The sequence below is a fragment of the Protopterus annectens genome, chromosome 5.part0, assembly GCF_019279795.1.
Source record: "Protopterus annectens isolate FY-2018-M chromosome 5.part0, PAN1.0, whole genome shotgun sequence".
NCBI lineage: Eukaryota > Metazoa > Chordata > Ceratodontiformes > Protopteridae > Protopterus > Protopterus annectens.
The window spans coordinates 1098578427-1098606141 of record NC_056735.1 but is presented as its reverse complement, the minus strand read 5'-3'; the positions used below and the strand labels follow the sequence as shown (position 1 = coordinate 1098606141).

Below are 27715 nucleotides of genomic sequence, written 5' to 3'. Positions count from 1 at the left end.
AGCTTTTAATTAAAATAGAAAAGTCTTGTAAAATGTGACATAGATCACTTCAAATGGAGATGACAAGAAATAACTGTATAAAGGATCAACCTGCCAAACATTATTGGGTACATGTAAAACAAAAGCTGGAAACAGACATTTAAAAAAGCTAATATATGTAATAAGTGAGATTATACAATGACCCCCCCCCATTAATATTCCAAAATGTTCATGCTGCTTGGCCAGTGTGCCCATTGTAAATCCCACAATACACTAATGGAAAAAGGTCCGGTTGCCTGAACTTTTTTCCGTTGGTATAAAGTGTCCAAAACTTTTTTTTAATAAAAAAAAAAAAAATAACGGAGCAACAGAGACTTTCTTTTCTCCATTGCTTCCATTTCAAAGCATTGATGTACTGGGTATGCATGGAAACGCAAGTCCCATACGCATGTGCAGTAGATCAACACAAGGAAGCAGTATACCACCACCGGCGGAAGAACAGTAATGTGCCATTATACAAAGACATTATTTAAGAAAAGTATTTTTTTCTTAAATAATATCATTGTATAATAGCAATAGCTTCGCCCTTGTGATTAAAATAGTTAATCTCCCAGGCCACTGTGTGTAATGTTTCATCTCCCACGCCCCTACTTATACCTATCAAGGGGACAAGAACTTGTAAGAGATCTGGGATGCATGGTTAGCATACCTCTCAAGTTTACATCATTAGGAGGAATGTTTATTTTGGGTCTTAAAAAACCTATGTTGAAAGGGTCTGTCACTCCTTCAGTGTTAGGATTTATTTAGCTGATATCCATACTAAATACTACTGAATCATATTAATGCATCAAAATAACTTTTTATAAATATAAAGTAGCACATTTTAAACATGTGTGACCTTTCTATTTGAAGTAGTTAATAAGCTTCTAGTAAGTGTTTCACATTTTGCCTATTTGTTCCAGTGCCATAGCTCTCAACCTTCCATCTCCAAAATGAGGAACACTCACCTTCCTAATGTGGAACAAATGGGCAAAATGTGGAACACATACTAATGGCTTACTAACAACTTCAACTAGGAAGGTCATAAAATGGTTAAAATATGCTGGTTTTACTTATAAAGAAGATCCTTTAATGAATTAATATGATTAATTTCTATTTACCATGGATTTCACTTAAAAAAATTCCTAACACTGAATGTGTGACAGACTCTTTCAATGTGGAACTTTGAGGAACTTCGAGAAACATGAACTTTTTAAGACCCCAAATGAGGTACGTTCCTCGTAATGAGGTACACTTGAGAGGTATGTGTTCCACATTATGAGAGGTAATGTTCCTCATTCTGGGGATTGAATGTTGAGAGCTATGATGGTTAGGCTTAAAAAAGGCCCTTGTGGTCGCTCGTCTAGTACACATCTGAGTCAAAATCAGGGACAGTTGCAAGTTATGCTTCAACTTTTAAAAAGAACATATCGGGAAGACGTGGCACTACTACATCACTTCTCTCGCTCTCTCTTTTTTCTTTTCTTAGTGCTCACCAGAACATAAAAAGGACAACATGTTCCTAACATGGACAACGGAACCCGGCAATGTCTTAGTTAGCCCTAGTCAAACCTAATAAGGACCCTCACTACCAACATGGCTGCGCCCAGCGAAGGAGTGAGTTGTGAGGATTTCGCTGAATTTCAGGTAGTTAAATTATAAAAAAGTAATTAATTACATTGGAGTGGCTTGAGTAAAGTTGGGATTTTTCACAACTTTTTTATTTAATTTGAACTAGAGGTGGTACGGGTATTTTTATTGCTAACCATGGGCAATATAGTTTGTCACCCATTCCAAGGGGTCATGTGCGAACTGACGCATGAGCAGTGCCTTATATTGGTGTGGTTAACTTGGATTTGCTTATTGCAGTATTCGTCAGTGTTATTATTTTGACCCGATACAGTTAGTTATGCAGTTTGCAGCTAGTATTAGATTTTCATTCATTATTGGATTTGTGAGTTATTCAAAAACGGAGCACTGGTGTTTTATGTGCTGTTGTTTACAAGAACAATTTTAAAATAATGTGGGCAGTTTAGTGACAAAATTACAGTGCTGATTTATCTCGAATCATTGGATTGCTGGCTGAAGTTGTACGTTGGTGTATATCTGAGAAACTTCAGTACGACCCTACTCTGGACCTTTTTTTCTTTACAGGCGTTGGGGCGGGTGGTGTAGGAAAGAGTGCTTTAGACAGTGGGTGCAGTGGGGTGGAGGAATCTTTATCAAGAACAAAATGGTATTCAGAAGGTTCGAAGAGGACTTTGTGTTCTACCAACTGTGGTATTTTGATAGGTTTTTTTTGTAGGTAACATGACACCTAGATAAAAAATTAGACGCAGGAGTGTGGCATTTGTGACCTTTAGATTTAATAAAAACCTTGTCAGGGTTAAACGTGAGAATTTGCAGTAATGCATTTTTTTAATCTAATGTTGGTTGCATGCAAGCCCGTGTGCAAAGAAAAAGAGGGAAATAGAATGTTAAGCATTTTATTTAGTTTGTGTTGGAGAGAATGTTAATATTATTGTAGTTTTCTGTTTGGATCTACTTTGACGGAGTGATGGATAGCTGAGAAAATTTGGATTGAGCAGCTGCCATTACGAATGAAAGTAGTAAAATTTCATTTTGAAATGCCGCCTCATGAGGCTTTGATTTGTTTTGAGTCCATTGAAGTATAGGAGAAATTTGTCTCCCATTATATTGCAGCCTTTGTCCTTGAAGAATGCACTGCAGTCTGTGTGCCCACCACATTGACTTTTACTTGAACTTCTTTTGTAATTTACTTGTCATTTGATGTTTATTTCATCAGTGGTGACAAGTTGTACCACTCTCGACCCAGATTTTTCAGTCTTCTCACACACACACACACACACACACACACACACGAGTAACATTCATTCATAGGAAAATAGCATCACAGGTATACGTGGAAAGAAAGTTTACACCTGTAACCCGGACACTGAAGAAATGGGGGAGGAGTACCTTGAATGATGGGATATGTTTAAAACAATTAATTTAACTACAAGTTTCTGTTTAACGGTCTGCAACTAGCAACAATTAAAGGAAGTCTTTGGAAAAAAATCTGACAATATTTTAGGGACTTGATAAGAAACAATTAATTCACAGTACACAGAGCCAGATAATGAAATGAGGATAATTAAGGAAATAGAGTGGCAGTACATTTTCATATTCTGGAGAGACAGGGTGCATTGTGAGATGGATCTTTATCTGAAAAAAAATCATGTTGGTATGCAAGCATATAATTACACTGATAGAAGGCGGCAGTGGTCTGGCCGTATAATGCAGCTGCCTCGTTATTTGTTCCTTTTATTTTTATGTGCACAATCCAAAGATTTACACTCTGTACAAGTAATGTATTTCTCTTCTCTCTTTCTCTGTAGCACTTTGATATTCTAAATTAGTTTCATCTAAACCTCCCAGCACAAGAAATCTGGATGAAGCTAGAAGTAGTGGAAGGGCAAAGGGGAGAGAGAGATAGACGTATTTTAAATATTTTGCTTATAAACTTAGAAAGCTACTAAGATGACAAGTTTTGCATTATTATATATTTTGTGAATAATATGAAGTCTAAAATTCCAATGACTCCTTAACTACTGTTTAGTGACTTCTGTTCTCAATGATTTGCCAAAAAAACGCAAATTTCTATGAGGAACAGACCAAAAATAAGAGGCAAAAATCTGGACAGTTGAAAGGTATGGTTCCATCTCATTTAAGGCTTACATTTGTCTTAAATTCCAGAGTCATCTTTGCTAAAATGTACATGTTTTTCCATTTTTCTCAAGGAAATAGTACTGTCTGACGTGTTCGAAGTCTAGCTCTGTCTGCTGTCCACACCAGCTTCTCTTTCCCCATTCTTCGTCTCAAGCTTTAATCCCCTCATCTTCAGTCCTCACCATCATCATCTGTAGCATGCGTTTCCAGTGTTCTCTTCTTCAAAGTGAGAATTTCTCCTATCTTCATATGACAGCAGACCCATTCCCATTAACCTTTTTATAAACCAGCTCCCAATTTTTTTTTTTTAAAGCTCTTCTAATGTCCCCACAAATTATCACATTGATAATAGGGCACTAAGCACGCAATCAGTCGTGAGGGGCACCCAGGTTGATAGCAAACTGACTTTTGACCACCATATTGCTTCTGTACGGAAAGCTTTTTACATGGCCCACCTCATTACTAAAGATATGTCATCCAGGGACAAGGTGGTCATAACATCCCTGTATGGTTCCCTTATAAGACCGATTATTAAATACAATGCCCCTTTCTGCATGTACCTCGCAAAGCACATGCAGCAGCTGGTGAGACCACAGAGATTCCTCACACGGAGAATCCAGGGCCTCAAACATTTACCCTACACAGGCTAAAAGCCCTGTCTCTTTACTCAGTCTCCTACAGACTCCTCAGAGGTGACCTATGTCTGACATACAAAGCAATCTCAGACCCTGCCCTGATGGGACTGCTGCAAATCCACAAGTCAAGCTCCACTCGAGTAACCCGCATGCGAGACCTCATCCTGGTCTGTGACATCAGTAGGACTTGTTGGCAGGACAGATTTGTCCCAGAGACTTCCCCTTTTATGGAATAGACTCCCTCTCCACGTAAAGCAGAGTACCACATTAAACCTTTTAAATGCAACCTGGATGGGCAACAGAAAATACACCCTTGGGATTCAACATATGTCCCTGCTGGATAGGGGCATAGGGTGCTGATTTATGTATTTGACATTTGTTGACTGGACAGCTGGTGTCCATTTTCAGCTGAGGCTCTGGGAGATTATCTCCAGTAAGTACAATAGTTACAGCATTTAGAAATAATAGTAACAAGTTACAGAGATTATGAATGTAGAATAAGTTAACGTCGTACTACCAAGGTATAAAAATTCTGAAAGGAGATACTAGAATTTGGGAGATGCATAACAAGTAGATTACACTGAGATTAGTGTAAGGCAACCGTGGAAGAAAATTAAGTATAATTATTACATATTTGCAATAAGCATTTAGTAGCATTCACAAGAAGTTTGAGAGACAGAGCAATGGTGAGCATGTTACTAAGAATAGGAGGCGTAAGGAAGCAGTACTGCTGCTGTGTAGTTAGAGGTTAAGGTGTGCCATTGCACTTTTACAGTCAATTGATGAGGTGTGTTTTCAGTAATCTTTTGAAAGTGGGTGTTTTTAATTTGTAGTCTGTCAGGAGGAAGACTATTTCAGGTGTTAGCAACTTCGTTAGTGAAGAGGGATTCCCGAGAGCTATTTCGAAGTGGGATTTTTTCTATTAGGGTTTTTATTGGGGGAACGCAAAGGTCTGTTTGAAGTGTAGAAGTTTAGACAGGGCAGGGATTTTTTTCTGGAAATGTTGTATTTGGTGTGCTAGGCTGGTTTGGTGAAAGAGTAATAGGTTGGGGAGCTCAAGCTAATGTAAAGTAAGTAGGGATTGATGGTGGTGGGAACGAGATTTAACGTTGGAACATGGGCTAAATTCTTGTCTAGGTGGTAATGAGAGTTAGCGTTGGAACATAGGCTAAATTCTTGTCTAGGCTTGTAAGGGTCTCGGGGCCAGTATCCTAGTAACATCCTGTGTCTTTTTCTTTAAATCTTCAGAACTGAGCACAGTATTCAGAGATGGCCCCATTAAATCATGGAATTAGGAGTTCAGTAGCTCCGTATTTTACTTGCATCTCAACATTTTGTTGGACCTTGCCATTGTCTTTTTTTTTTTTTTTTTGTTCAGTAATATTTTTGGTCTTCATAGCTGGTGTAATGTATTACTTCTCCTGGAGCCCTTAGATACAAGAAGAGCAGTATGAGTGACAGGATCACATCATCCATCGGGATATTTTTCAGTGCTCTTAACTGCCCTTATTGATTGGAAAGTCCAATGTGGTGTCTCCTATGTTGGGCCACATCCAACTCCTTGCTATCTTTATTTCATTTCTATAAATGTTTAAGGTTTCTAATACTGTGAAATGAATGGACCCAATTTCTGAGCCAGGGTATCATTTAAGTGTATGAAGTTAGTGTTGCTTCGGGCTTTGAAATTTGGTGATAATGCTTTTCTGAACACCGGTAGTGTATATAAAATTGTTTCCTGCAGTTCATATGGAGTTGCATATACCGGTAGCATTCGTATGCTTGAATTTTTTATTAGCTCTTTTGTTTCTACTTCCGTTGGCACTGTCAGGGTGTCTGTATTCCATATTGTTGTAGTTTTTCTTGCATACTCATTTTTCCCCAGGGTGGCCAATCTGGTTTTGGCTGCTGATTCCATTCTTTCCATAGTTTGTTCCTTCTGTGACTAATTGAACCCAAGTTATCTGGGATGCAGTCAGGATCAAAACTAGTATGCTGTTGAGGCAGCCTTTTTTTGCCTCTGCTTTTAACTTTGCTCTTGGGGACTCATTTTAGGTGTGAAAATAATCCACAGATCCTTTTCTTTCTTATTGGTTGACATTTTTTTAATTTTTGATACAATAATCTTAAAATAAAAGTATAACTGAACAGTATGACTTCATGTTTATGCTCACTACAGCTCAGTTAGCTTTTCCGTTTCTAGTCCATCAGCCTCACTAGATCTACCATGTTGTCCACATCTGGCATATAACCCGTTAATGTTCTCTGTATATGCAGCTACTGTATTCTTAACTTTGTTGAAGATATTTGCTGTTAGATTATGTAATTACATGGCACTGGTATTGTCCCCTGCTTACAACACTGGCCATCTTCCCAACCTTTGACATTTTTTTATTTTTAAAACCTTTGAATCATTATTTACGACATTTATATGAAAGAAAACAAGCATATTAACATATTCCAGTTGCAAACATTGCACATCACATATTCTTTTGTACGTTTATCATGTCCTATTTATCAGTTCAGCTTTATATAAATTGATCTATTCCTACTGTCTTTTGTTTGTCTTTTCCTACATGTAGAATAGAATTCTTTTTAATCCATTCTTCTAAATACCTATTTTTATCATGTCCCCAAAAATATAAATATGGGTATTGCTGTACCAGTTCATGTGTGGGTACATAGTTTACAGCTATAGCTTTTGTTTTTATTTGCATTAATTTTATGTCCCGAAAAAGCTTGAACCTTGTATTGAGATGTTCCGCAACACTGAGATGTCTTTTTTTTCTGTTTTTATCAGGTACAAAATAATATAACCTGCAAATAAATTTAACCTTTTCTTGATTACCATTCCAGTTATATTCTTGAATTTCTGAGGCCTTTATTTTTTAATGCCAGTGGCTCTAATATAAAGCAAATAACAAAAAGGAAAGAGGACACACTGTCTGTTTTTTCTGTTAAGACACAGGTTGTCAGGAAGGGACACTCGCACTAATTTTTGTCTCCGATTCCCTCATATATCCTAATTAACCTTTATTATTGTATCAGGGGATGCAGATGCTTCCATTGCCCTACTCATAAAATCCCAGCTTAGTCTGTTGAATCCTTTCTCTGCATCAAGACCTACCAACAGTGGTGTGTTTTTTTTTTTTTTTTTTCCTTTTCTTACACTGTGCTTCCCTCTGGATCATTCTTGTGTTAATGTTGCCAAATGTTTGTCCCCCCCCCCCCCCACACACACACACGCAAAATCACACTGATCCATAGCTATCAATTTCGGCAACACCTTTGCCATTCTTTGAACTGTTATTATAGACCTAAACATTGTGTAATCCATAGTATAAAATTGAAATGTGCCTGTGTGAAGCTGGGTCTGATGTTTTTTTTTAACTATCAACACCAATAAACAAAGCAGCACGATCCAAAACAGCAGCACAAATCCAAAAAGAAACGCTGGCAGGAATCACAAAAAGAAGCTTTAATGCACTAAATAAAATCCACAGAATAAATCCAATACACACTTCCTTTTTAAATGTGTGTTTTCCCCCAGGTTTGAATAATAGAGAGGAATTTATGTATTTAAAAAGGAAGGGTTTTAAACATTAATCTTATTTTAATTACAATATAGTATATGTATATATTTTTTTATCAAAATATTGAATTGAAGTCTTGATTGGAATGATTAATTGAATGCTGCTCAGTAATTGAGAAGAGTATGTAAGAGAAGCAGTGTGTTATAACCATTAGTCTGAAGAAATCTCCCTTTGAGATGAAAGCACTTACTTGTGGTTAATTACAGCTCTGTTATAGTCTGCTTCAGAGTGTGTATTGGATTTATTCTGTGGATTCTATTTTGTGCATTAAAGCTTCTTTCTGTGATTCCTGCCAGCGTTTCTTTTTGGATTTTTTTAACTATACTTTGGTATTACAGTCACTACAGCTTTCTTCCAGGACAATGGCACTTTTCCTCCTTATAAAATACTGTTAAAACATTCCAGATCTTTATCAATTTCTTCCCTCCTAGCTTCCAAACTTCCAGATGAATACCATCTGTTCCTGGGAGTTTCCTGCAGATTGATTGATTGTACATTACCATTTTTATGTCTTCTGTCTTAACTGTTAATAGTTTTTAAACAAGAATAATCTTTATTAAATTATGTATGACATAGCGATTTATATAAGTGAAAATAAACCATAGTGACACAATTTCAGTTGCTAACATTATACACTCCAAACTGTGCTGACACAACTGTAGCTGCAAACATTATACATCACTTTTAACATATGCAGTCATTGTTAGCCAACCATTAAATAGCTCATTCAAAGCTTGCCTTCTTTTAAACCTTGTTTCTCCTCTGCATGTACGGATCCCACGTTTCCCATTTTTCCCCTATATAAATTGCCCCTACTCTTTTTCCAAATATCCTAGTTCCAGTTGTATTATCTCGGTTACTATCTTCGCTATTTCTAGTAAAGTTGGTTTAGACTTTGATTTCCATTTTCTAGTAATTGCTTTTTTTGGCAGCCATCATGGTTGGACTCAGCAAGGCCTTACTATATGTAGGTAATTCCGATTCGGTATCCTAGCTCAAGTAAATTATTCCCTAGTTATTTAGTTGGCTCACTCAGCATCCCCGACAGAGCAGTCTACAGGGAATCTTTAAAGTCTGCCAAATCATTACACTCCCAGAAAATATGTTCCCAGTTACCTCTTTCTTGCCCATCACACCTCCAACATTTGCTGTCTACCTGAGGAAAAATTCTTTGAAATCTGCTTGGGGTGTAAAAATATCTAAGTAAACACTTCCAGGCAAATATCCTAAATCTTCTAGATTTTTGTTGCATATTTGGGAGACATTCATACATCCCCTGTTGTTTCTTTGTGAATTGCTTATCTAATTTCACTTTCCCAATCTTTCCTAACCTTCTCTGATCGATTCCTACAGTTATGCAATATTTTAAATGCTGTACTAATTATTTCTTTAACGACAACTTTATACTAGATTCTACTAAAAACTCTACCAGTGCTGGTCTTTTGTTTAGGACACCGTTATTTCTTTGTTTGCCTTCCATTTCAAGGATTGATAGATTATAGGCAGTCTTTAGCCTGCAGTCCAAATAAGTTCTTTGCGTCTTCCTATTCTGTTACCATTGCCTGTCTAGTTATTTGCTCCCAATACCTTGGTTTCTGTCCCAGTTTTCTCCAATATATTTTCACCCTGTCGTGTCTATTGTCTGTATCCTTAATTGCAGTCATTCCTATCGTCAGAACCTTCTTTCTGCATTCCTGTGTTGGCTTGGTTCTTAGACCTTCTGCTACCTTTTGAAATATAGTATTCTGTATGATTAATGTTGTTCTGCTTAAAGTTCTGCATTCAGAATTCTGGTCTTACCCTGTTACTTGAGCTTCCCCTTTTTTTCATCATCCATCGCTTTCCATCTTGAATTATAATTTTCTGCCTCTACTATTTATAGGAGCCTTAACTTTGTTGCTCTGAAATACTTTTTCAACTTGGGTAATCCCAGTCCGCCCTGTTGTATTGAAAGAATAAGCTTATCCTACCTGACTTTTGCTGTCTTCCTGTCCCAGATAAAATCTTTTAGCTCTTTATTAATTGCTGTCCACAGCTTCTTCTCTGGTTGATAACAATATACCTGAACAGTGTACAAGGCTAAATGGATTAAAAAACATTTTAACTGCTTGTATCTTGCTGTCGATATCCATATAACGGAGCTTCTATTTTTCTCATTTTTTTGTATCATCTCTTGTTTAGTCTCTTCCCACATGTCCTTACCTGCCACACTGGTATAATTTTTAATCCATACTCCTAAGTACTTCATGTTATCATGTCCCCATAAATATGGATATTGCTGAACCAATTCGTATGCGGGTACATAATTTACTGCTTTTGTTTTTGTTTTAGCTTCATTAATTGTATATCTTGAAAGGGTATGAAACTGTTTGTGTGTTTCACAGCACTGTAATGTCTCTTTCTGGTTTTGTCGGTTATAAAATAATGTCCTCTGCAAATAGACCCAGCTTTTCTTGACTACCATACCAATTATATTCTTTAATTGTTTGAGTCCCTTGTTTTCTTTTCAGTGGTTCTAAATATAATGTAAATAACAAAGGTGAGAGAGGGCACCTTTGCCTGGTTCCTCTGCTCAAGCAGAGAGGACCCCACCCACTTTAATTTTCACCTCTGATCCTTCATATATTCTAATAAGCCTTATAATTGTATTAGGGAATGCAAATGCTTCTAAACCTTATAATTTTATTAGGGAATGCAAATGCTTCTATTGCAATGCTCATAAAACCCATCTTACTCTGTCATATAAAGAAGAACAAAACTGTAAAACCAAAAAGCCATACAGCGAACCGTAAAAGTCTGATTTATTAAATAAAACAATAAAAACAACGAACCAACAAGGTACTAAGCGCTTTCACCCAACAACTTCAGGGCATCTGTACTTGTAATTCTAAGATGGTTGTTTATGTAGCAACATGCTCAGCATGTTCAGCATTTTATGTTGGGAAAACCATCAGGAAGTTAAGAGAACGTATTGTTGAACATGAAGTAAAAAAGAAGTAACGCTGCTCTCCAAAGGTCCAGACTTTGAAGACGAAAAGTGAATATTTGGAAAAAACACAAAACTGAACCACCACGATAAAACAATAAACTTTTAATCCAGTAAAAGTTGATAAGCGCTTTCACGTACACACTGAGTACGCTTCTTCAGATCTCAAAATACAATAAAAACCTCTCATGTTAAATATGCATACTATTTAAGATGAGAGGTTTTTATTGTATTTTGAGATCTGAAGAAGCGCACTCAGTGTGTACGTGAAAGCGCTTATCCACTTTTACTGGATTAAAAGTTTGTTTATCGTGGTGGTTCAGTTTTGTGTTTTTTCCAAGTATTGTTGAACATGTTGGAGATATTAAAAAAACAAAAATACTAGTTCTTTATGTACACATAGTACTAGATGTCCCAATTTCAAGAGATTTCTATTTTTTATTATAGATAGAATCCCTCATAATATACATAAAGGTGGTGATGAGAAGACCATGTTGGAAGCCAAGGAATGTCTTTGGCAACTAAGATTAAACGCCTGTACTTTGCCAGGTATTAATGAACACGTTTCAATATCCAGTGTATCAAAACTTAAATCGCATTTTATTTGACCCATTTTACATGTTTAATTTTTATTTTGTTTAGAGTAGTTTATTAGCATGTAATTAATTCAATTAACTAACTAAGGAATGTGTATATAAGGGATGGCTATGTTACTGTGCATTCAGTACTCTGATGATGCCCTGAAGTTGTTGGGTGAAAGCGCTTAGTACCTTGTTGGTTCATTGTTTTTATTGTTTTATTTAATAAATCAGTCTTTTACGGTTCGCTGTGTGGCTTTTTGGTGTTACTCTGTCATAAGCTTTTTCTGCATCAAGACCCACCAGCAAAAGTGGTATTTTCTTACATTCTGCTTCCCTGTAGATCACTGTTTTGTTTTTGTTCTCGCATGTTTGTCTCCCCTCCACAAAACCACATTTGATCTATATCTAGCCATTTTGGCATCACTTTTGCCATTCTTTTAGCCATTATAGACACCAACACTTTATAATGTTGGTACTTCTCCACTTAAAATACTGTTAAACAAAACCTTCCAGATCTTTCAGTTTTTCCCTCCTAACTTCCAAACACTTCCACAGGAATACTATCTGTTCCTGGAGACGTTCCTGTAGATTGGTTATACGTCACCACTTTTATCTCATCTCCTCCTATCCTGTTAGTAATTGAGCCTCCTCTCCCTCTAGCCTTGACACATTTAATTCTTCCATAAACATTTCCATTTGTACCTTTTCTGGATTTCCATATTTCTCTGCTTTATACAGACTTTCATAGAATTTCCAAAATATTTCTAATACTTCTACAGGATCTATTGTTATCTTCCTTGTTATAGGCCGCCTAAGCTTGGTAACCACCCTTTCTACTTCCTGTTGCCTGAGTTGTGCTAAAGTTTTTGTGCTCTGGAGTTAACAAAAAGCAGTTACTTAACAGCAGTCTTTCCAATCTCATGCATATTATTGAGGTAATCCCTTATTTTCTGTTTAGCATTCTGTAGTTGTTCTTATTCTGTGATATTCCTCCTGTTTTGCAATCATTTAATGTTTGTCAGTTTCTCTAAATAATTTACTTCTTAATCAGATCTCCCTTTCTTTTATTTCCATCCTGTTTTTAAATTCCACTTTAACTTTATCCTGCTCCCTAGCTATATTTTCAGAAGAAATTTCTATCCTCTGTAATAGCTCCTGAATAATCTCCACTACTCATTCCTTAAATTCCTCTTTTAACCCGATGGGTAGGAAAGTGCCATTGTCTCATTTTTATTTTATTACACTGTTTTTATTTTGGTTATTATTGGTGCATGATCTGAAGTAGTTATTGGGTGTGTATTGAGACCTTCAATTAAATGCCTATGTCCCTGTGAAATGTAAATTCTCTCTAGCCTAGTCCAGTTTGTGTATCCAGGGGAATAATATGTATATTCATCACGAATTCCTAGTACGAAATTCACATCTTCCATGCCAAATATTTTCATAAATTTCTTTAAAAATCTACCCACCCTTGTTATATTTCCCTTTCTGGGCCCCCCAGACACATCTTCATTGTTGCAAATCAAATTCCAGTCTCCACCTATAAGTAATATTACTTGCTGAAAGCTGATTATTTCTCCCAGGATTTTCTTACTCTCCATTATAGCAGTTTTTGGTGGAATATAAATACATGCTAGTGGAATCCTATTCCCTTGTCAGTAGCTCCTTACTACTACAAATCTACCATTGTCTTTTTTTTTTTTCCTGCTCTATTACTATTGGAGTTCTCTTGCAATTTAATATAAGTACTCTTGTCTTTCTTTGGCCCAGATATTCCACTGAATAACCATCCTGAAAAACGTTTCTATCTGATGATGTAAATCTTTGTTCATTAATTACTATTAGGACCTCTGTTCGTCCTCAGAACCGATACGGCTGTTTCCAAGCTCGCGCCAGCCAAAAACTCTCAGCTAAGACCTACCAATAATGCCCCTCTCCTACTTACCCCAGATCTCGTTTGCCGCATTCCTAGTCAGCCGTGCTAGCCATCTCTCTCAAAGCTAAGTAGAAAATTATTTTTAAGACAGTTTCTCTTCAGAATTTTTTAGTCAATTTAGCCTTTTCTCACTGTTGCCTATAACCTAATTCTGTTCCCTACCCTTTACCTTGGTAATTTCATTTCTACCATTACTGGCACTGTCCCTCTCTCCTGCCTTTGACAGGCCCTTCCTTACTACTTGTGGTATTTTTTTAAATACCATCATTGGTATTCTCTCACCTTTTTCTCTCCCTTATTTTGTTTTTTCTATAGGATAGCCTTGTTGCCTTACTATGTCAGACAAAGCTAAGTTGGGGTTTAAACAGTGTGACAAGTGTGGGAGTAAGATGCCTAACTCTGATACACATCCTCGTTGTCTACTGTTTGGGTGTGGATCATATTAAAGCTGTGACATTTGTTAGTTTTAGTAATCGTACACTAGCAGAACATAAAAATAAACTTATTTTTAAAAGGTTTAATCAAGACACCTTTTTCAGAGGTTTTAATTGGGTCGGAGGTCTCGCCCCCTCCAAAGTCCAAAAAACATAAAGAAAAACTGATTCACTCGGTTCCTGCATCTCCGTCAGTTATGGAACCGAGTCAGCTCCGTGCTCTGCCAGCACCCTCGGCGCAGACCTCTTTGGCACCAGGCTCTGTATTTTCTCCCTCTGTGCCATCCATGATATTCACCCCTATTTCGGTTCCACCCTCGACACCACTGACTTCGGTGCAGTCGTTGGATCCGACATTGGCTCCGATGACTGTACCTGCTTCGGCACTATCCCCGGCCATGGTGCCAACAGTTTCTTTGGCTCCATAACTTGAGAACCTGCCAACGGCAAGATACTCTCCAACTTGCAACACTTTTTTGGGGCAGAGGTTTAGCCCCTTTCTAGAAAGACCTGATTCTCCTTCAGCAGCCTTCTTGAGATCCACTAGGAGTTTTTCTGAATTGTATCTAGTGCAGGTTGTGGACAGCTTCTGGCTGCTAGGGGATTGCCCATTCCAGCTAGACCTTCTGTCTCTCTTGGCTCGGAATCTTTTACTACATCTTCCCCTATTTATCCTCCTCCAGCCTCTACCCAGATCCTGGAGATCTCACTACCGATGTCCACTCCGGTGCATACTGTCTCAGCTCCGACAGCAGTTTTTTCCTGTCTGCACCGACCACCCTTGCCGATGCTCTCTTGGAACAGTGTTTAGACTGTCTGTACCTTGGTACATAGCCCGGCACCTATTTTCTTGCTGGCGCTGTCCATGTCCATGGCTCCGGCTTCCAGTCCTCTCGGAGCTCCTCACCTGGAGGTGGGCTCCTCAGGGTGGTGTGTGACCCTGGTTCCGAGGTTGTCTTTCCCTGTTCTGGGCTCCCATCCCTCCTCGGGTGGGCCTGCTGTCCAGGTGATGGAGAGTGTCCTTCACTCCGAAGCCTTGCAGTCAGCACCAATGACATCAGTATCAGAACCCCCCCCCCAGCATGCACCTCTCCCGACCCTCTATTTCGGGACCCCGGGCACGGGAGTCGCAAGAACCCCCTTTGAAGGGAACCCCTTCTCCGTAATCCTCCTCAGAAGTTCCCAATAGGAAGCCACCGCGGAAGAAATGGTGTAACAGGAAGCACCTTGATTCCCCAGAGGAATCTATCACCAAAAACACTGATTGTGATGAGGGGGAAGGGTCCCCACGGTCTCCCCCAGACGACGTCTCATTTGGAGACATTCTTGAAATCCTCAAGCAGTGGGGGGACTGGAAGTCCTCTAACTCTTCTTCTGAGGAATTGGTGTTCTTGCAGGCCTTCCGTGCCTGACCATCTACTTCCTGGGTGACCCCACCTGTAGACTACCTTGTTAAATTCATTGTGCAGCGTGCCTGGAAAACCAACCTGTCCACAGGATGCCAGACAAAATTTTATCTACACATGAAGACCAGCCCCACTGGTTGTCACTGTTGACAGTTGATTCTATGGTCGTGGCAGCGGCCACTAAGAGGGAACTGGCAGAAGATAGTTCCACTGTCCATCCTCCAAACAGGGAGTCCTGGACCATGGACAGACTAGGGAAGTGTACCTATGCTTCAGGGACCTTCACCATTCAGTCGCTGAACTATCTGGAACACTTTACTCGCCTCCAAAGAGACCTAATTTCCAAAATGTCTTTCTCTTTGGTGGGGGTACTGCCTGATGAGGTGCGTGATACTGTCACCTCGCAGCTAGCTACCCTTGAATCCATCTCAAACTCCTTGATGCATTTGATATCTCACACCACCGAAGGGGCAGCTCAATCTGCCGCATCAGGCATTGTCATGAGACTTAATGCTTGGATGCGATTGTGGACTTCGCAGACCCCTTTAAATCTTCCTTCGTCGATGCACCTGATGACGAATCTGCACTTTTTGGACCCAAAGTATGAGACACACTTGCACGTAGTGAGACTGAAAGAGCTTGTCTGCTGTGGGCATACACTTTTCTAACCCCCAGAGGTCCTACTCCAGGAACCAGAAGGGAGGAAAAATGTGGTTCAAGAAATCCCAAGAATCTTTTCATGATATTTGTGAACAATCCCCCTGGGGCAGAGGGGGCAAATCATATGGAAGATGTCTCTTTTGGGGTAGAGGGGGTCCACGTAACCAGGGCGCTAGAGATTCTTTCTCCGGCAGACCCTACCAGCGCTCTTGAGCAGCGTCCCGATTTCTTTCCTCTGGATGCAGTCGGGGGTCGTTTTTCTCTGCACCTACCAGCCTAGCATCTTATTACTACCGATGTTTGGGTGCAGAGAATAATATCCAGAGGCTACCAAATACCATTTGATTTAATTCCCAGACCCGTCAAACGCATCCCTGATGTACCACCCAATCAGAGGGAATTCGCCTTGGAAATAGAAAAGCTGCTAAGAAAGAGTCATCCAACCAGTCCCACCAGACCAGACAGGATCCGGGTTTTACTCGAGGTTATTTTTAGTGCCGAAAAAGACAGGGGGCTGGAGACCAATCCTGGATCTCAGCCTGTTGAACAAATTTATCAAACCTCAAAAATTCCGGATAGTCACAGTACAGTCCATTCTTCCCTTCCTAGGGAGGGGCAACTGGATGTGCTCTATAGACCTTCAGGACACGTACTACCACATAAAGATGGATCACCGCTCCTGGAGTTTCCTAGTCCGGAGCCTCACTTACACTCAAGGTCTCGCTCTCCGCTTGGGGATTACAATCAGCAAGGGTAAATCCTGAAATGTCCCCAACGAAGACACTGGAATTTATTAGAGTAGTCTTCGACACAACATCCTGTCAAGCTTCTCTCCCCCCTCACAGGCTTTTGAAAATAAGACACCAAATTCTTCCTCAGACCTACGTACCAGCACGTCTTGTACTGCAACTCTTAGGCTCCATGGCGGTTGCCATTACATTAGTATCGCAGGCGAGACTGCACATGAGAATCCTGCAGTGGCTCCTTCTGCATAATGGTTGCTGCTAACTCACCCACTCGACCACATGATATGTCTTACAAACCGTTGCAGGGAAGAAATGCTATGGTGTATGAAGCCACAAACTAATCTTTCTTTGGTGTTGACAGTTCTGTTTTCCCACGGCCACTGTGATCACGGACGCTTCCCTGTTGGGGGGGGGGGCATTTCCAGGGAAAGACTGTCCAAGGCACCTGGTCCCCCATGGAGGCCAATTTGCACATAAATGTCCTGGAACTGAGGGTAGTTCTGTTAGCGTTGCAAGCGTTCCATGCATCCCTATCCTCTGGAACCATTGCAGTTCAGTCAGACAACATGTCAGTCGTCTGGTATATCAACAAGCAAGGCAGAACCAGGTCTTACCCCCTGTGTCAGGAAGCCATGAGGATTTGGCACTGGGCGAAAGCTTCAACCGCTTTCTTATAGCAACGTACCTTCCCGGGAGTTCCAACCTTATTGCGGACAATCTGAGCAGGAACATCCTGATGCCTCATGAGTGGTCCCTCAACCCTGTAACAGCAGATTGGATCTTCCAACGCTGGGGCAAGCCCTGCTGCGATCTGTTTGCTTCCCCCCTAAGCTACTTTGCCCTGACCCCCCCCAGGGGGAACCACAGAGGGACGCTCTAACATACGATTGGACCCCGGGTCTTCTGTATGCCTTTCCCCCGTTTCCCCTCATTCCAAAATTTCTCCAGAAAGCTCAGAGGTTGAGAAGCAAAGTGATCCTCATTGCCCTTACTGGCCCCATCAAGTCTGGTTCCTGTTTCTATGGCCTCATCTGATTCACAGCCTGTGGATCCTAGATCATTCCCAAGACCTGTTCTCATCCTCTGGGATTGATTTCAGCCGAACCTCCCCAGTCTCAAGCTCACAGCTTGGTTCCTACACTTCCAGTGATTGCCAGGCTGCCTGACATCCCATCTCCTGTTCGTGAAATTCTTCTGGCTTCACACAAACCTTCCACCAAGAAAGTTTATTCAAGTAAATGGACTAAGTTCTCTATTCGGGCCAAAGATCGCAACTTAGACCCTTTTTCTATGCCTATTCAAAAGATCCTACAATACCTGACTACTCTTTTACATGCAGGAGCCTCAGCATCGACCATCACTGTACATTTAGCAGCTATCACCAATTTTCATAATGGACTTGATAATTCTTCGATTATGTCACACCGCCTATGCAAGACTTTTTTGAAAGGAGTATTACATGTTAAACCTCTGGTCAAGCCTCCCTTAGAACCCTGGGACTTGACTTTTTGGTACTTCAGTCTCTCACAGGTCCTCCTTTCGAGCCCTTTGATTCATGTGATTTAAAGTTTTTATCTTGGAAAACCTTACTTCTAGTAGCACTTACCTCAGCGAGAAGAGTGTCTGTCTGAGCTGCAGGCCTTGTGTCGAGACCTTACTTGATCTTCCACGTAGATAGGTTGTCCCTTCGTACTGACCCTTTCTTCCTGCCCAAGGTCATTTTTGGATTTTCCATTAACCAATCTATTGACCTGCCGGTTTTCTTCCCTCAGCATTCTAATAGAGGGGAGTACCTTTTGCACATCCTTGATGTGCATCGGCAGCTTCGTTGTTATTTGGACAGGACTAAATCTTTCAGGAAAACAGATCAGTTGTTTGTGGCTTTTGCAGGACCCAGATTGGGTAAACCTGTTTACAAAGTTACCTTATCCTCCTGGCTTAGAAACGTAGTTGCCTTTATCTACCAACAGAATAAGCTATCCTTACCTTCCAAAATAAAGGCTCATTCTACCAGATCTATGTCTACTTCTGTAGCATTTCATTCCAGAGCCTCTATGGATGATGTCTGCGCGGCAGCCATTTGGGCAAGACCTCATATCTTTTATCTCTCATTACAAATTGGATTTGGCCTCCAGAGGACGAGCATCATTTAGTTTTTATGATGATCCTTTCCATAGCTTTGCTCAGGAATATTCTTCCTTAGGGCCACCAAGGACTCAAGTAGCTGGGGACTCTGCCCTAATAGTAATTAATGAACAAAGATTTACAACATAAGATAACAAAGTTATGTCGTACCGTAACGTTCCATCTGTGTTGTAGATTTTTTTCATTCATTACTTCCCCCTGCCTGGACTTCTGGTGGACATTAGGAACTCCTGGTTAGGGTATTTGCTCAGACAGAGCCTTCTGCTATTTTTTCTATTACTAAGTCTATTATATAGGGGTGGGCAAACTCAATCTGGAGTAACTAGGAGAGGAGCATTATGGGTAGGTCTTAGCTGAGAGTTTTTGGCTGATGTGAGCTTGCAAACGGCCGTATCGATTCCGAGGACAGAACCGAGGTCCTAATAGTAATTAATAGTAATGAATGAACAAAGATCTATAACACAGATGGAACGTTATGGTAAGTTATAACTTCTTTTTATCAAATTCACTTCTTTCCAAGTGTGTCTCCAGTAGCATAGCTATTGGCACTCTACGCGCTCTAATATAGTTCATTGCGCTTTCTTTTTTGTGTTTATCTGTGAGACCATTAACGTTTGTTTAAAGAGATTATAGAAAGAGTCATATTCTTGAGGGGTGGTTATTACCACCTTTTAACAGCTTTTTTGGTAAATGCCTTTTATACAATTGTTTCTTGTCATCTCCATTTGAGCCTATGTCACACCTTGCAGAACTTTTGTTTTTTTGAAAACTGTCATAAAAATACACTCGTACATACTCAATACCCCCTAAAAATTATTAACTTAATAACGTACAAAACTATGTACATCTTCAAATATTAAAGTTTGTCCCTTAATAGGAACAAAAGTTCCAAACTGACAGCCACACACACAGACTCCAGCTAAACAGAAAGAAAAAGTATCCTAGCTAAGACGTATGGTAGACCTGTGATTCTATTAAGTTCTCTCTGGCTTGCCTTATCTTTATAGCTCTCCCAGCTGGGAAAAACACTCGAATACTTTCAGAAAACAGTTTCTCCAAGCCATTTCTTGTTATCAAATTATCTGCTAGTGAAATGAGAACCAGACTGTTTCCTAGAAAAAAAAAAACCTTATGATGTTCAATGTTCTTTTTCATTTACTTGCTTTCTGTTAAAACTTACTATATAACACTAATGCTTTTTTAACCAGATCCTGTTTTTAAAATTGCAGTACCTACATTTCTTAAAACTGAACAAGGAGAGAGAAGGGAGACAGAAAAAGAATAAACAGAAGCACCTATTTACACTAGCATTCCCATTACTCTTAAAAATAATGGAAATAATTACTTTATAACATGCAAAGAAAATCATACACCACGTTAATAATACTGTTAAGAAAAAAAGTTTTATTTACAGTGAACTTTCTTCCTTCCTTCCTTCTCTTCCCCTCTCCTGAGTATTTTTCTGAACATTAAAGCATGCGCCCTAATTCATGTCAGAGTCCCCTACAAATTTAACAGTCATATATTTCCAGACGTTATGTCCTGTTTCACAAATGCAAATATTGCTTTGTAATCCTACATTTGTCAATTTCTAAGTTATAGATTTTAATCTACAGACGTTAATGACATGAAGTAAGGCATATCCTTTAGAGTCCCCTACAAGTTTAAGAAAGTCCATGAAAATCCCATATTTCCAGACTTTCTTGTTCATCTCCATCTCCCAAACCCTGTCTCTGCTTCATCTCTAGTGCAATCTTGATTTTTGTAGTCAGTTCCTGTGCTTTTTCCCCCTCTCAAGCATTTTCTGTTGAAACATTGGGAAAGGTTTCACTGGTACTGTCTCTCTCTTGTCTTTATTACCAGAAGAACAAGAAGCAGAATCTCTTCTGTTTCACAACTCACTTTTTGTTGGACAAACTTGTATTTCTTCAGTAGCATGTATTTCATCAAAAAAATTTTGCTGGGTACAGCAGTTTGAATGCTTCTTGACATTCCCTGTATAATGGAATACATTTATTCCTCTTCTGCCTGGTGTACAATGAGTAGTCCTCCTCCACAAATACTCTGCTGTCTCCCACTGTTAGTACTTTGTCCTTCTGCCACATTTTTGTCAGAATCAATTATTTCTGCTTGTCCTTCTGCCACAGTTTTGTCAGAATCCATTATTTCTGCTTGTAAGATTGCATTTGTACTATTAAGGTGTATGTTGTTTTCTCATAGCCAGGTTTGGAGCGTAAACACGATGTGCCCTTTCAATTAAGTTACTGTTGTGGAATACCAGTCCAGTTGCTTATTGTGCTTTCATGAAATTAATATAGTCTGTTCCTTCCAGCTTCTCAGGTACAGCATAAAATCTAAGGTATTCTCTATGTGCTCTCTCCGCTAATTCAGTTATTTTTTGAAACTTCTCTTGTGCATTTTCATTCTGCCAGCCTTTTCTTCATTTCTACCTTTGAATTTTGCTGTTTTGTCTCATCTGATTATCGTTTAAAGCTCATTCCATTTTTCTAGCCTTTTATTGTTTGAGTTGATATACTCCATCAGTGTGTTCATTTATTTTAGTCAGGTGTGTATGCAGTTGCTTAATACTTTCCTCAGGGTTACTGGAAGTCGTGTCTGGAGCTTGCACCACCTACAGTACTTTTCCCAGTCAGTGTTTTTTCATCACCTTTTGTAGCTGATTTTCCTTCAGGTCCTTCATTTCTTTTCTGGCATCCAGGCACTGCACTTATTAGTTACTGAAATTTACTCAGAAATCCGGGCCCACTGGCTCACTCTGCTAAGTTACAGGTTTCACACTGGGAGAACCAGAATTATGCTGTTACACTGTGTGCAGCCATCTTGGAAGTCCTCAACTGTTAATTTTTGAGCCTCTCTGCCTCTACCTTAGCATACTTAAGTCTTCCATAGGTATTTTCAATTGTGCTATTTCTTGATTTCCACGTTTTCCTGCTTTATACAAATTTTCTTACATTTTTTGAAATATTTCTAGTACCTCTAAAAGATCTCTGGTTATTTTTTCTTGTTATAGGTTTCCTAAGTTTAGCAACAACCTTTTGTACTTTCTGTTGCCTAATTCATTGTGCTAAATGCTTTTGTACTTTGGAGTTATTAGCCAAAAAAACAGTTGCTTAACAGCAGTCTTTCTAAACTCATGCATATTGGCCCATATACTACCTTATTTTCTCTTTAGCTCTCTGCATTTGAGCCAACTTTTATTCTGTAAATTCTCAATATTCTGCAATACTTTAACCTTTGTCAGGCCATGTCCAGTTACTTCTGTATCATATATATTTTTTTGTTATATTTCTACCCATTCTTAAACTCCACTTTCGTTTTTACCTTTTTTTTTTTTTTTTTGTTATAGGTTCATAGACTCATACTAGGCTATCTGCCCTAGGGCATTTATAAGCCTAGCCAGAGTGTGTTTGGCTTTCGCCACCCATTTTAAATTAATTTTGCTATGCCCTTTTTCGAGGTTAGTGTACTGTGCCTCTGTCGAACAGTGACACAGAAGTGATACCCGGGGTAAACCTACGATCCCCCATCCACTCATCAAGATTCCTCTTGAAGAGAGTCAATGAGGGACTGTGCCTAACCTGGACTGGGATTTTATTCCAGAGTGAAGGGAGCCTCTGGGTTATGAATCTGTCCCTCCAGCATGTCCTATTTATTTCAGTGCTGAGGTTGAAGTCTCTCGAGCGCATAGCTCGATGGGATTTGGATTTTCTGAGGTGCAGCATGTCCATTAATTCTGGGTTGGACATGGCTTTATACGTCCGGCACAGATCGCCTCTGAGCAGGCGGTATGCCACTGAGTAGAGCTGGAGTTTCTTTAACCGGGCAGCATATGGCATCTGTTTGAGCCCTTTGATCCTCTTGGTGAGGTACTTTTGGGGTCTTTCCAGTTGCTGCAGGTGTCTGGTAAGGTACATCCCAAAAAGGGCATTGTACTCTATTATGGGCCTGATGAGGGATGAGTAAAGAGGCACGATGACCTCCCCTGATCTAGATGTGAATCCCTTCATGATTAGGTGGGCTATATAAAATGTTTTTCTAACCACTTTGGCCACGTGGTTGTCAAATGAGAGATTGCTATCAACTTGGGTACCCAGGTCCCTAATTACTTCTTCTGTACTTTAATGGATTACCACCTATGTGGTAATTTGTGGGCACTTTGTTTTTGCCAAAGGGGATGACTACACTTTTTGGCGTTTAGCTTGAGGCCATGGCTCTGGCACCAGTTGTCTGTTTCTATGAGGCCCTTTTGGAGGATGCTTGTGTCAGCTGGAGAGTCGATTATAGCGCCCAGTTTGCAGTCATCTGCGAACTTGGTCAGCCACAGTCCTTCCGTGTTGGCCTGTACCTCCGAGAAATATATACCGAACAGGAGAGGTCCCAGGACTGAGCCTTGTGGGACGCCACTTGTAACTGGTTTGGAGTCTGACATTGCTCCAGCAATTCTAACCATGTGGGTTCTGTCCTTGAGCCAGTTTGCAAATCATTTAGTGACATAGGGGTTTATATTTAAGCTGGTGAGCTTATCTATAATGCCCAAGTGGGGTATTGTATCGAAGGCTTTTGCGAGGTCCAGGTAGGCTGTGTGGACCACCTTCCCCTCGTCAATGGCCTTGGTGACTGTTTCAAAGAAATCGACCAGGTTTAAGAGGCAGGATCTGCCCTTAACAAAGCCAAACTGGGTAGGATCCAGTGTCTGTAGGTCCCCATTATCTTTTTTTATGAGATCCATGATGATCCTTTCCATAGCTTTGCAGACCAAGCTAGTCAGGCTTATGGGGCGATAGTTTCCAGGATCCATTGAGGCACCACCTTTGTGGAGAGGGACCACTGTTGCTGTACGCCACTCTTTGGGTACATATCCTGTGGTAAGGCTGAGATTGAACAGTAGTTTTATGTTTGGGTTTAGCTCTTCTTGGAGTTCATGTAGGACGCAGCCTAGGACACTGTCTGGTCCCATTGATGCTGTGTTTTTTGCTTTGGAGAGGGTGGCTCTTACCTGAGCATCTGAAATGTCAAGGGGGCAGCACTCTGCTGGGATAGATATTTGCCCTTTTGGTGGGGAGGGGGGGAGAAGTTTGCGCTGAACCTGTCAGCTAGGATGTTGGCAATGTCTGTGGGTTCGGTGTATTTTTTGTCATTTTGGACTAATTCTGAGCATATCTGGGAATTCCCACCCAGGTTCCTAACATAACTAAAGAAAGCCTTGTGATTATCCTTAGTGTCCTGTGCAATTTTTCTCTCTAAGCTGGCCTTAGACGATTTTATGAGTGCCCATAGTTTTTTGCTAACACTGATCAGAGATGCCTTCCCTTTTTGGGATTTTGCTCTATCGTGTAGTAGCTTCGTCCTCCTATTGTATAGTTTGTTTATGGCTGGGGTCCACCAGACAGGACGCCTGCCTTTGGAGGATTGGGTCTTGGTTTTATTTGGGATTGCATGATCCATGCATTCCTGAAGGTGTTCATAGAATGCGTTTATAAAGGATTCTGCTGTCTGGGCCATATTTTCCACAGGCCCGGGGGCTTTGAAGGATTCCACCTCGGTTTTGAGGAGTGTGAAATTTGCTTTAGAGAAGTTTTTCACTGTGGTTTTCTGGGCAGGGTGTGGGGTCGGGATGTGAATATCCAGTGAGATTAGTTTATGGTCTGATCTTACCAGTGAGGGATACACTTCTGGTCTGGAGCAGAGAGTCCCCATGGTGGTGGTGATCAGGCCCAGTATGTTTTCCCCTCTTGTGGGAGTGGTAACAAGTTGTTCCATAGCATTTGAGTTTATAAATTCTAGGAACCTTTGAGCTAGGGTGTTGGAGCTAGAGTAATGCTCCCAGTCTGTTTGGGTAGTTGAAGTCGCCCAATATAATGGTGTTTGGAGAGACCTTCATATTTTCCAGTGTTCTTAGGAAGGCCGAGTGGGGTTCCTGGGTTTGGGAGGGTGGTCTGTAGCAGGCTATAAACTGGAAGGCAGTTTTACCCACTGTTAGTTGCACATGGATAGTCTCTGATGCTTCGTGCTATTCCACCAACCTGGAGGTGTGGGTATCTTTGACGAATATTGATACTCCCCCTCCTTTTCTGGTTCGGTCCAAGTTTTGGGGCCGAAAAGCATGGTATTAGGTATAACCTGGTAGTGCTGGGGTGCTCTCGGGAGCCTTGAACCAGGTTTCTGTTACTGCACAGATATCGATGTTCTCCATGCTAAGGAGAGTTTCGAGTGCATGCATCTTGAGGTTTAGACTTCTGGTGTTGAGTAGCATTACTCTTAGTTTCTTATCCCTTGTGATACCTATGGAGGTGGGTTTGTCTTTTGAGCCTTGCTTAAAAAAGGCACTATGGGGGTAGCAAGAGCCTTTGCCAATATCCGAAAGCCCAGGGGTGATAGGTGCAAGCCGTCCCTAGCGAAGCATCGTGGCCTGTCCAGCATGTCATCCCAGGCTGACAGGCATTGGATCCCCTTTGAATGACACCAATACTTAAGCCAGTTGTTGAAATTGATCATCTTGTCTTCATATTGTGGCATCATTCTTGGTGAGGGTAAGATGCTACTCATGGTCAGGGTCATACCGGCCTGGGCCACATGCTCAGAGAGCTCCTCTGTCTCTTTTCATGTAGTCCAGGGAGGTACGTCTCAGGTCATTCACACCAGCATGGACAATGACTGAGTCATATTTGTACTTGCCTTGGAGTGACCTGAGTGCTTGTGTTATGTGGCAGATCCTAGCGCCTGACAGGCAGCTCACCGTGACCTTCTCCTTGTTCAGCCTGGTGAGCGGGACGTCAGTGTGCCTGACGATAGTCACCTATTACAAGTGTATCAAGTGCGTTGTTTAGCCTTAAGGGCTGTGACTGTTCGGCACACTGGCTTTGTGAGCTATGTGTTGCACGTGTTTTGTTTTGGGGTAGCGGTTGCTTGGGTGTCTGCTTTGGAAGTCTCTGCTGCTTGGGCAGATTTTTATTTAGAGCCTCCGAGTATGTTTTTGTGTGTTTATGTGTTTGGTTTGCTGTCGTGGTAGGTCTATGTGAGACTGGAATTGTAGTGAGTGTGGTTTCCTTCTCCTCCTGACAGGTTTCGCCAGTACTGAGTTGAGAGAGCTTAGCCTCCAGTTTGGCTATATGGTTGCATCTCTCACATGTGTTGGAATTTGTTGGGAGGAGAGGGTTGTCTGTGTACATGAGACAGTTGTAACATTGCCTCAAGATTCCCAGATTCACCAGCTGGACCGGAGAGGAGATTGACAACTGACCTTTGGACATGCTAGAATAGTATTGGCAATTCCTTTATAATTGAAAATAAAAAGGCCAATGGGAAACAAGGTACTCCAGGGGAGTTTGTGAGGGTGTAGTGCTTTTAATTGTTTAGTGCTGACTTATATAATTGCTTTAGTGAGCAAGTGCCAGGTAACTTAAATGCACTGTGTTACAGGTAACTTAAATGCAAAAATGACAAACAGTAACTTTCTTTCAAGTGAAACAAGGAAATAAGTACAGTAAGCAATGCAGATGTCACTAGGGATCCACAGAAGCGCTGAAAAGCCGCGTTTTAGGTGGAATTAGCGTTTCAGGGAAATAACAAGCATACAAACAAAGCTAGATTCAGCAGGCCTGGATCTAGTCTATGCTACAGCAAACAAGGTGTACCAATTTAGTAAGAAACAGTTCAAATATGCAGGCACTATAAGCCTCTAACCAGAAATTCCCAGCTCAGAAGGGCAGAGTCCAGCCTCTCCTCCCACAAGAGTGCAGACCACGAACCTTCTTAATGTAAAATAACTGGCCTGAAGTCCAAGTGCTTAAACCAGAACTAATGCACTTTTAGAATAACAGACACTGAGCCCTCAATCAGCAGTTCCCAACTTAAAAGGATGTAAGCTACCTGTCCTGCCACCACAGTGCAGGCCACAAACCTTCCTAATGTAAAACAACTGGTCTGAACCCAAGTGCTTAATCCAAAAGACTTTGAATGATAGCTACACTTTAATCAAGTTACTACCAAGCAGTAATAAATACAATCGAATACTTTAAAGAATGCCTGGATTAGTGCTCAAGTTATACAAACAAAACTAGATTCAGCAGGCCTGGATCTAGTCTATGCTACAGCAAACAAGGTGTAGCAATTTAGTAAGAAGCAGTACCAGGCACTATAAACCTTTAACCAGAAATTCCCAGCTCAGAATGGCAGAGTCCAGCCTCTCCTCCCACAAGAGTGCAGACCACGAACCCTCTTAATGTAAAATAACTGGCCTGAAGCCCAAGTACTTAAACCAGAATTAATACACTTTTAGAATAACAAACACTGAGCCCTCAATCAGCAGTTCCCAACTTAGAAGGCTGTAAGCTACCTGTACTGCCACTACAGTGCAGAGCACAAACCTTCTTAATGTAAAACAACTGGTCTGAAGCCCAAGTGCTTAAACTAAAAGGCTTAGAGTGAGTTACACCAAGCAGTAATAAATACAATTGAGTACTTTTAAGATGACGCAAAAGCAAAATAAAGTAGGAAGAAACACAAATGCAGTAAAAGCAGATAATTTTTTTTTTTTTTTTTTTTTTTTTTTGTGAGCAAATGAGATGGGCCCAGGAGGAGTATCCAAGTGCAAATTTACAAGAGGGGTGGGCAGTTTCAAAGCCACCAAGACAAAAACAGGGAGGGTGGGTGGGGACCTACTGAAAAAAGTCAACTTCTAGCTAGATATTGCTCAATGCAACACAAACAAATTACTTTAAAAAGTGCAGATAAAAGTTACTTGGCTACACTTATGCGTTCAATTGATATCATGCAGGTCTTAACTGGCCAAAGCTCACATATTTCTACTCATTCTTAAACTCCACTTT

The 27715-nt window shown here is 40.4% G+C and overlaps 1 protein-coding gene across 2 annotated transcripts in view; it reads left to right on the top strand.

The window, feature by feature from the left end:
• The first annotated feature begins 1426 nt into the window (after positions 1–1426).
• Positions 1427–27715, top strand: part of MIX23 (mitochondrial matrix import factor 23) — a 438171-nt gene continuing 411882 nt past the window's right edge. The window contains exon 1 of one of the 2 annotated variants that reach the window (XM_044070967.1): positions 1427–1665. In XM_044070967.1, coding sequence (XP_043926902.1) covers positions 1615–1665 — 51 coding nt within the window. In that variant the 5' untranslated portion in view covers positions 1427–1614. The remainder of the gene's footprint in view (positions 1666–27715) is intronic. The other variant, XM_044070968.1, reaches the window with a different exon arrangement.